The 10,299-nt window shown below is 34.4% G+C and overlaps 1 protein-coding gene across 3 annotated transcripts in view; it reads right to left on the bottom strand.

Annotated features, from left to right (window-relative positions):
• Positions 1-1,970: 1,970 nt before the first annotated feature.
• The window catches only part of LOC106875623 (solute carrier family 23 member 1), a 62,677-nt gene continuing 54,348 nt past the window's right edge, over positions 1,971-10,299 (bottom strand). For all 3 annotated transcript variants that reach the window (XM_014923851.2, XM_052969780.1, XM_014923852.2), the window contains exons 10-12: positions 8,807-9,077; positions 7,059-7,154; positions 1,971-3,657 (exon numbers count right to left, since the gene is read on the bottom strand). In XM_014923851.2, the coding sequence (XP_014779337.1) occupies positions 3,425-3,657; positions 7,059-7,154; positions 8,807-9,077 (600 nt within the window). In that variant the 3' untranslated portion in view covers positions 1,971-3,424. The remainder of the gene's footprint in view (positions 3,658-7,058; positions 7,155-8,806; positions 9,078-10,299) is intronic.

Genomic DNA, 10,299 nt, shown 5'->3' with positions numbered 1-10,299 from the left:
TATATATATATATATATATATATCGAGAGAGAGATAGAGGGGAGTGACAGAGATATAGACAAGTATACGTGCACAAACAGACACACGCAAACATATATTTGTTTGAGTGCATGTATGTTTATAGTAAGAATCAAGATGAGACGTGAAAGCGTTTAACAGAAAAGGACAAGTAAATATGGAAAACTTCTCGTCAATACTAGAAGCAGCGAAGTATCGGCACGTTACGAAGCGAAGTTTTTATTCGCATTGCCCAACTCCTTCGCTTGTGCTACTGATTGTAAATATCTCTGATGCGGTATTCATTATGAAGGAAGAGACTTTGTGGAAGACAACAAAATAGAGAGGAAAAATTACAGATTTTTGCAATATATTTCAGCAGTAACAAGAACTACATGTGTTGTATGTATATATGCATTTGTCTATATTACATGAGAGTATCTGTGAATGTATATATGCTTGTGTTTGACTCGCCTTTTATCTCTCTACTTGAATGTTTATTTTTATTATTTATGTCTTCCTGTAAAGGCATGTGCTACAATACACTTGTTTGTCTAACTTAATATTTACTCTCAATCTGGTCATGTCTATATAACATTACTTTGCATCATTTAGAATATTTGTTTGACAGACAGGATGTGTAAACTTTGCACGTTCATTTCGACCTGCTATAAATAGAAACTGAGTCTCCCTAGTACAAATCGCCGTTCTGTATCTCTTAATATTTCCACCATTGTAGAACTGATACCTGCAATTTTGTCTGTTTTGTACGCTGCGTTTGTCATACTCTTCTCTTTACATTTATATCTTTCTCTGTAAGAGGCTGTCAATTGCAGTTTTTGACTTCGAGGACTCATAACCCTTACATCAGGGAGAACCAAAGCCTGGGGATAAGAGATTCGATGTCAAGTATTATCGCAATGCATTTAATCATTCTTCTAATGAAACAATAATCTTTAATAGATCTGAAATTATTGAAATATTTCTTCCCTCTGTTCTGCCAGCTGATACATTTCTCTTAGCCAGGGCTGGCTGGTTAATCTTTTTTGTGGATTTCCTTTCCATTCACACACTTTTACTGCCAATAAGCCTCTTTCTGAACCACTCATTCATATTTAATCTGTGTATCGTTCTATCTTTACTATAGACATTGAACACTGTGAACTAGTCACAACATTCTCACATGATATAGGAATGAAGTTTGGGCACGTTAAATACTCATTCATGATAGTCAATCGAAGGAAAATAGTCGACTACGCAGAAAACATGTATATCAACGGCTTGTCTGTCTCTCTTATCTCTAATACTTGGAATCGATGAAAATGTAGCATATGTTGGTGCTATGTTTAAAGCCAGAATAACAAAAGAGTACTTCTGTGGATTCCAGAAATATGGAACTCAGAGTTGTCTGCAATTAACAAGACCATATCTCACAATACATTTGCAGTGCCAGCGCTAGTACCAACATTTGGGATATTATACTGGACACTTGATGAGATACGCAGCCTGGACATCAAGACAAGAAAGGGACTGACCACCACTAGCAACTTACACAGTAATAGCGACACCTATAGTATTTATGTGAGATGAAGTGATGGTGGCAGAACCATTAGCTTAATCTAAACAGCCTTTCAATGTCGCATTGTCTTTTCTCAGACAGCACATGATCGGACGAAGAAAAAGTAAGGTTATTATTATGCAAATTAGCTTCATCTTGCCCAAAATGTCTAGTGAAATTTGCTTTCAAGAAACAATCAAATTACTCTCTATTATGTTCGGTGATAAAACTTCTCTATTTAATACTCGAATGGAGTGTTTAAATTTAACTAAAAAAACAGAGAATGATTACTTTATTACGTATGCAGGAACAGTCAAAACGATGTGTGAAAGTTTTAAACTCAAAGAACTTACTCCTGAGATGTCTAAGTGTCTCATTTTTGTACAATGCTTTACAACAAATGAAGATACAGAAATACGGGCAAGAATTCTTTCGAAACTTGAACAAGGGAACCAAGATTTAATCCTGCAGACTGTTACAGAAGAGTGCCAAAGGATGGTGAACCTGAAACACGACGTAAGTAAAATTGAAGAAAAGAAATTCGTATAGATAAAGTGTTGTTGAAAGTGAACGGGGAAGGAAAAAAATGAACGAAAAATTGTAATTTAAACAATTCTCTAACGGAGTATTTGATGTGGAGTGATTGAGAGTTCTTCGTACTTCTAGTCCGCTCGCTGATTCAGTACATGTCTGAACTGCTTTCTACTTCTTACGCCTCTTCTCTCTCATTGTCTGACATAGTCAATGAAGCGGAGACGGAAGAGTGTTCCTTGGTCCAATTTTATGTGAATTACGCTATTTGAAAACAAAGTGCATCAAGGGACACAACTAAACATTAAACTTCAAAAGCTTAAAATATTCAAATAAATATTCTTACAGTTCTTCCATCAGTTGTTGGTTATTTTCGAACAAACAAAAGTACAGAAAGAAACCATATCTATACATACTCGCAGCAATAAAGACATTGAGATAAATTTGTAACATGGTGTCGAATATTGTAGACAAGTGATTTAGCAACATATTGAAGATTAGGTAATTTATCTAATTTGCTATTTAACATACATACATACATATATACATATGTGTGTGTATGCAACTCCTGTATTGATTAGACGTGTAATTACATATAAATATGTGTATTACGGGCGAAGAAACGTGCACCTCATCTTTAGGCACTCGAATTGGTTAGGCAACAAATCAATATTGATACGTATACTTTGCCTTTCATCCTTTCGTGGTCGATAAATTAAGTACCAGTTATGCACTGGGGTCGATCTAATCGAATGGCTCCCTCCCCAAAAGTTTCGGGTTTTGTGCCTAGAGTAGAAAAGGATATAGATTCGTATGCACCACCACCATCATTATGATCATGATCATTATCATGAAAACCATCATCATCATCATCATCATCATCATCATCATCATCATCATCATCATCATCATCATCATCATCATCATCATCATCATAAAATTGTAGTAACAACACAAAAATCAAGGATAGCAATGTTGACAGGAAAATGGAATATTAGCGCAGAGGTTATTGTTCTTTCTTTAATGACTTACTATCGAAATATACTTCATGAAAACAATGTTATAATTTTTTTTTTGTATCAGTTCGTGTTTTAATATTGCCATAATGACTTTCTCTAGACAACAAAATATTATAATTGTGCTCCAACAGCACAATCAGTATAAGACTAATATCACACATATGAAATATCTATCGTATTTAATATAACATATAGAACTCTGTGAATGGGAAAACATATTCTAATTTGAATATACATGTATTTGTATTTTTACATATGTATACATACATCTGCATGAAATTATGTGTGCGCATATTCACAATACATACAAATTGTAACGTTATACTAAATCAGTCTGGTCAATTTCATCTTTAAGTTTTTCAGTTTCCTCATCTACTTCAATAACCTTCTTGGGTGGTAGTATGGCTAATTTCCCAAAAATTGATTGATGTTTGTTTAAAAAATTTTGGATGCTTGGGAATTCGTAAACAATTTCACCAGTATGATATGTTGGTTTTTCAGTGTTTTCAGTCTCAGGTAGTAAATGATGCATCCCACGTTCCGTCAGTGTACCTGTAAATATTTTAAGAATGTCGGCTTTGAAAATAGTAAATTAATATATACTCTCGATTTAAATTTACAACTGTTTCCTTGTTCGTTTATCAATTTTAATTTATAAATTATATTATGAACATATACTAAATATTTATTATTCAGAATATTAAAAACAATAAAATAACGGGGCATTGAAATACAAAGCAATGGCAGATAAATTAGCCGAGACTTAAATATGCACATGCAAAAGAATCGAATATTGAATATTTATGCTAATTTAAAAGAAATACTCGAGTATCATCTTAATTTAATTCATTCATAATATGTAATCAGATGAACGATGAATATCTCACTGGGTAGGTTATTAGGGTTACTGTAGGTAATAGTTTCAATGAATATGTGGATATTTCTTCAGCTCAGTAGTAATAAGTGAGTTGTTAAGAAGATAAATGGAAAAATATGTCCTATGATGTAAAAAAATGTTTGTTGAGAAGATCCGATATCTATGTACAGACAATCATTTTGACCTCCATTAGAAACTGAAATTCAAACACATCAAAACTTTAACATTTCCAAGAGTATATTTTAAAACTATGGAGCCCATTACATACAACATCTTTTACATTAGCCTAGATACATATACTTAAAGGTTAATATCAGATGAGTAAGCTGACAGAGTGTTTAATTCTAACCAAACGATCGGTGACTTATGTTAATACTAATGATCTGCGTCCAGGTTCAAGATACTGATCTCTCAATGGACAACTCAAGAACTTTAGTTGAGAGAATCAACTTCAATACTTATTTTTTAAATCTGGTATTTATCCTATTGGCCTCTTTCACTGAACTGCCAAGTTACAGGGACATAAACGCAATAACACCGGTTGTCATGCAGCGATGGTGGACAAACATACACAAACATATATATATATATGATGGTCTCCTTTCAGTTTCCGTCTATCAAACCCACTAACAAGGCTTTGATCTGTCCTAGGCTATAGTAGAAGACACTTGCCCAAGGTGTCACGCAGTAGGACTGAACCCGGAACCTCGGTGGGAAAGAGATAAATGTGAATAAGTTACCACTGGAAAAGAAAGACACATTGCGAAACATAAGTACACTTCAGTACATTGGTAATGCTGAAGATAGATATTTTTGTTCAATATAATTTGCCTATTTATTACAATCAGTACTTACAAATGCTTTACGGATCTTACAATACTGACACAATCTAAAGCTACAAAATTTTAAAATCATATGTACATAAGTACTGTAATGGAAACTATCACCTCATAAAAGTGGCTGTAATAGCAGAAGGCTCTGGGAAGGTTATAAAACAGTATTCACCGACGAGGCATTTCATTACATTGAATTCTGAAGTCCAGTGCAAATACTGTATTTATTAGCATCCCATTTTCAAAAGACAATAACATTAAGCTGATAACATATCTCTCAGCTTTCTGAGGTCCTGCTTAAATCATTTATATATCTTATCTCAATATTTCCTTCATATATATTAACAAAATATTCTCTATCCTTTCTCAACATACGAAGCCTTACAACCTATAAAGTATTTTACTATCACTGCGAAACAATATAAGCGTTAAAAGAACAATAGATATAATCTTCCGGAATAATCTATCGGCAAATCTAGAATCTTAGTTTCAAGCTGAATGTAACAGAGAAAACGAAATAGAATATAAAAATTATTATTAGTGTTCTTATTATTTCTATTGTTTTAAGTATCGGAAATAATTACGATCAATTTAAAGGTGGTAATTAAAAACATGCTAAGTGTTAGCTAATACTATTTCTTGGCAGAGTTGATCAAGGGGGACAACTTCATAGCCGGAAGTATAACTTTTACGTTTTGTTTGATGTCTTTTTCTTTTACTTTGATAATTAAATTAGTAAATAGTAAATGGTAACTTTATAGCATTATTATCGCATGAAACTGCTATAGTAATTCAACTTCTGAAAAATAACATTTTTGAGAGCTTGTTTTTCAAGTAGTTTATCTTATTATAAACGCAGCTAGCTAAGTGAAATATCTCTTTGAATTACAATTTCCCATGGCCGTAGAATCTTTCCGTGTTAAATAATTTAGATCTTACCTATAATGAAAGAATGCCTTTATAGGCAATCAGCGCCTTTGCAAGTAGACAATTCATTATGAAGCAGTGCGCCGCTTTAGATTTAATATTATTAAATAGATGATAGTTGCTCTTTTTTAGGAGTGAATGCTAAGCAATCACAGACGCTGATGACAATATTTTGTTTAATATCTAAAACGGCGAGCTGGCAGAAACGTTAGAAGGCGGGGTGAAATATTTAGCGGTATTTCTTCTGTCTTAACCGTTTGGGTTCAATTTCCGCCAAGGTCGACTTTGCCTTTCATCCTTTCGGGGTCGGTAAATTAAGTACCAGTTGCATACTGGGGTCGATCAAATCGACTGGGCCCCAACTCCCCAACATTTTCGGGCCTTGTGCCTAGAGTAGAAACGATTATCTAAGGCGGCGGGCTGTCTGAAACGTTAGCACGCCGCTTAGTGGTATTTCGTCTGTCTTAACGTTCTGAGTTCAAATTCTGCCGTGATCGACTTTGCCTTTCATCCTTTCGATAAATTAAGTACCGATTGCGTACTGGTGTCGATCTAATTCAATAGCCCCTCCCCAAAATGTTTGTGCCTTGTGCCTAGAGTAGAAAAGAATATTATGTTTAATATCTGCAGGCATATTAAATGAAATTGTCTTTTCTAGATATAACAATAAAACTCCTGCGATGGATTTGAACTGCCGAATTATCACACTTGTATCTCATTTAATCTTGTTCTTTTCACTTTCTGATGAAGACATCAGCTATAAATGACGGGTAATTTCACTGAAAGCTACAATTCAAATTTCATCTATATGCCACGTAATCCGTAATACAGCAAACCTGTCGTTGGAGAACGGAAATCAAATTACTTAAGAGTAACGTTAACTCAGTCCACTAAAACCTAAAGAACGGTATAATTCTCACTTAATGTGGATACATTTATTACCGAAATATTTCGACCTATGAAAAATATACTAAACTAAAGCCATCTTGTGGAACATACTTGCTGGTTAACCAAGGGACGTCCTCGTTCTCTGTACAAAGTACTCCCACTACTTGTAGATGGCAGCTACTCCATAGTATGCATTTTTATCGTGAGTGTGTCACGGGCCCAATAAGGTTACAAAATATAAATTACCGACATAAATAATAAGTCGGATAACATTATCTCCACACAAGTTAAGACCAAAAAAAAAAAAAACTTTCGTTTTCTCTATATCACAGTATAGTTTCAGTGATGAGATTTTAGCATGCACATTATAAACAAGTGGATTGACTGAAGCTATTGACTTATAGACGTTTGATAATTTATATACATACCTGGTATCGTGTTGTCTAATAAAATAGCCGTTAATGTTCCTACAAAGGTTTGAGTTCCCAGAATAATCTTTAATATTTGATCTAGCTCAAAGTTACCTACAAACCAAATTGAAAAATAAGCAAGGACACATCATCACTTGAAGTAAATGAATGTAATTTCAATGAATTTAAACATCTGGAACATAGGCCACTGTCCAATAGTTTTCGAGTGTTCAAGTATTATCTCTGAAGCTACAAGAGTGTGAAAGTCAAATTCCTTAAGCTAGAAATTATGCTATTTTTAAACAAATCGCCTTCCACAAGAACGTAAGTGCATATCACGTATCGATCTGAGTTTCTTATTTCATTTTACAATGAAATATGACTTTCAGTTTCATTCACTTGCAGTTTGGATTTCTGGACATTAAAAGCAACTGTATTATAAGTATCTTAACCTAAGCTGCCATCCTGTACATAATATTCAATTGACCCCTGCTGGCGTTGAGCGAAGTTCACTGTTAAAAGTATTTGGGACAGATCAAGATTTAATTTTATGATTTTCTGGTACACGTAAGGCGGCGAGTTGGTAAATCGTTGGCATACCGGACAAACTGATTAGCAACAATTTTTTCGGCTTTACGTTCTCGGTTCAAATGCCACCGAGGTAGACATTGAGCCTTTAATCCTTTCGGACTCGGTAAAATAAGTACCAGCTGATGTAATCGACATATCCTCTTCCCTAGAATCGCTGGCATTGTGCCCTTCTTTTCTGGTACACATGTTGGATGATTCTATTTATCTACTGAATTCATTGCAAAATTCGTCCTGCTGCTTACATTTATCTGGACGGAGAAAAGAGTTTTTCTTCGTCAGGTCACAATAGCACAACAGATTGTGTTGGCGACGTAACTGAAAATAGACACATTTCTATTTGGCCAATCTTTCATCTTTGAAAGGTGGGTGATAGCGAAGAACATTACCTGAATTAAAGGGCCTTTCTAAGCATGCAAATGTTGGGAAGAAAATAAAACTTAAGAAAGGGAACTTCCTCTGGTATAGTTAATAAAAAATCTGAGAGGTCCCTTGGTATACCCCTGGCAATGGTTCCTGTTGAAAGGTATTTTATTTGTTGATATTTTTGTTATAATTGTGTGATTTTTCTTCTTCTAAGCCCCCGCATTCTTTTTATCTTTAATTTGTATTGCCCTCATTGTTTTTGAGGCTAAATGATGAATCATCATCATTATCATTTTTGTTGTTGGTAGTAGTGTTATTGTTTTTATCGCTGTTGTTGTTCTTAAGAATAATGGATGGAAGGTTTCATAGCATAGTGGAAATATATTTTGACTCATTAAATATTGTTCGTTTACAATCTAAGTTCAAATTCTGCCGTGTTGGGCTTGCCTGCCATCCTTCTAGTGTTGATAAATACTAGTCATCTAGTGGCTTCCATATAATAACTTGTACGTCTCCCCAATTTTAGTGCTAATTGTAGAAATTTTTATTATACTTCATCTGAGAGTCTGAATAAAAAAAATATTGTTTCCTAAACTTGATTTTCATCAGAAATTCTGGAAAGGTATAGTCACACAAAGAAAAAAGATCATATCACTGTCTCTGTTTCCATAGCACTTGAGAATCAACCTCAACAGGATTCCAATTTAGAACTTAAATGAATAACTAAATAACACATAGTATCTTGTCTGATGCTCTACAAATTCTGCTAATCCATTTCATCTTTGAGTGAAAAACGTCAATTAGATTCTTACCTGTATTGATGTCATCTGGATATGTGTAAAGCCATGATGAAGAAACCCAACTCAGACCCAATGAAGATCCAATAATCAATGTATTGCGTGCGTTTAAAGCTGTCTTTTGCAGATTGGTGATACCAACTGATAACATCATAGTAAGCCCAGTGAAATTGATGGCTCCTACTACAGGATCTGGAATTGTAGCTAAAGAAGCAGCCACTTTACCCAATATCGCCATGATGATAACCATAACTCCTGCTATATTCAATACAATACGACTTGCAACCTAAAACATAGATTAGAGAAAGAAAAGTTTGGATCGGTTCGTTGTTAGACAGAAATACAATGACATAGTTGCTACAATACAATACTGTGTGCCAGAGTAAAATAATTTTGATAAAAGAGATCCAATTTACAACAGAATCCACTGAAACTTGAACTCTGTGCCCAGCTGCATAAATTTATACATACCTTTTCAGTACAAAATACTTTTTTATAGTGGCCCATCTTTCTTTACTGGGCGGTTAAGAAAATGGTTACACAAAATGTATGTTGGTGTCTATTATTGAATATGCTTGAATATGCACTTTCAACTTTCAAACTAAGATATCGTTTTCATAGGAAGTATAATGTTAAATGTAGCAGATTAGGATCTTTTCCCTTTGATGGGCAACTCGATTAATTAACTTGCTTTAATTAAACACTTTGAAACTTCGGATACTGGTAGAATGTGTCATATAGAACATCTTTTTCTCTTAGCGTTGTTGAGAAAAGTTTCTATATGCAAAACTGTAAATATATATTATTTTCTTTTATAATAGTATACGATCCAATAAGAGCGACTAAATCTAAATGTAAACAATTGACTGAACAAAGATAGACTGGATCAAGAAATGCAAGCTATGCGTAGCAGAAAGATCACAGATCCTTTTCAGATCTAAGAACTCCACCGCACTACTGAATTTCAAATCTGATATTTTCAGTAAGATGCAATCATACGTATAATTTCCTGATGGCGAATTGGAAAATACCACCATCTCCGCGTTGACCAGCTGTACCATAGACTCAAAGCCACTATCCATTCAGCCTTATTATGACTGTTTTTCTTTTCGATTTCCGGTGTTTTCAACCTTTCCCTTTTACATCTACCTTCTGCCTTTTTCTCGAATTTTCTATTATTATGTCGTCCTGTTTTAGCGTGTTATGCCCTGTGGGCAAAGTCTGAGGATTAGGTGAAGTCACTGGACGTGTTATAAAATGCTGTCTGAGTAGTTTTCATAAAATAAAATACCAGTAAATAAATCTTTGAAAATGAAATGAGCATTACACATAGTAATTGAACTCCAACAGGAATCTATTCCAAACCCCTCAACTATCTCTGCCTGAACCAACGAGAAAGCCTAGACGTTGCGGCCTAATCTGCGGATCTTAAAACGCACACAAACACACACACACACACACACACACACACACACACACACACACACACACACACACACACACACACA

The sequence above is a fragment of the Octopus bimaculoides genome, chromosome 1 (assembly GCF_001194135.2).
Source record: "Octopus bimaculoides isolate UCB-OBI-ISO-001 chromosome 1, ASM119413v2, whole genome shotgun sequence".
NCBI lineage: Eukaryota > Metazoa > Mollusca > Cephalopoda > Octopoda > Octopodidae > Octopus > Octopus bimaculoides.
This window is presented reverse-complemented; position numbering and strand designations above follow the sequence as displayed.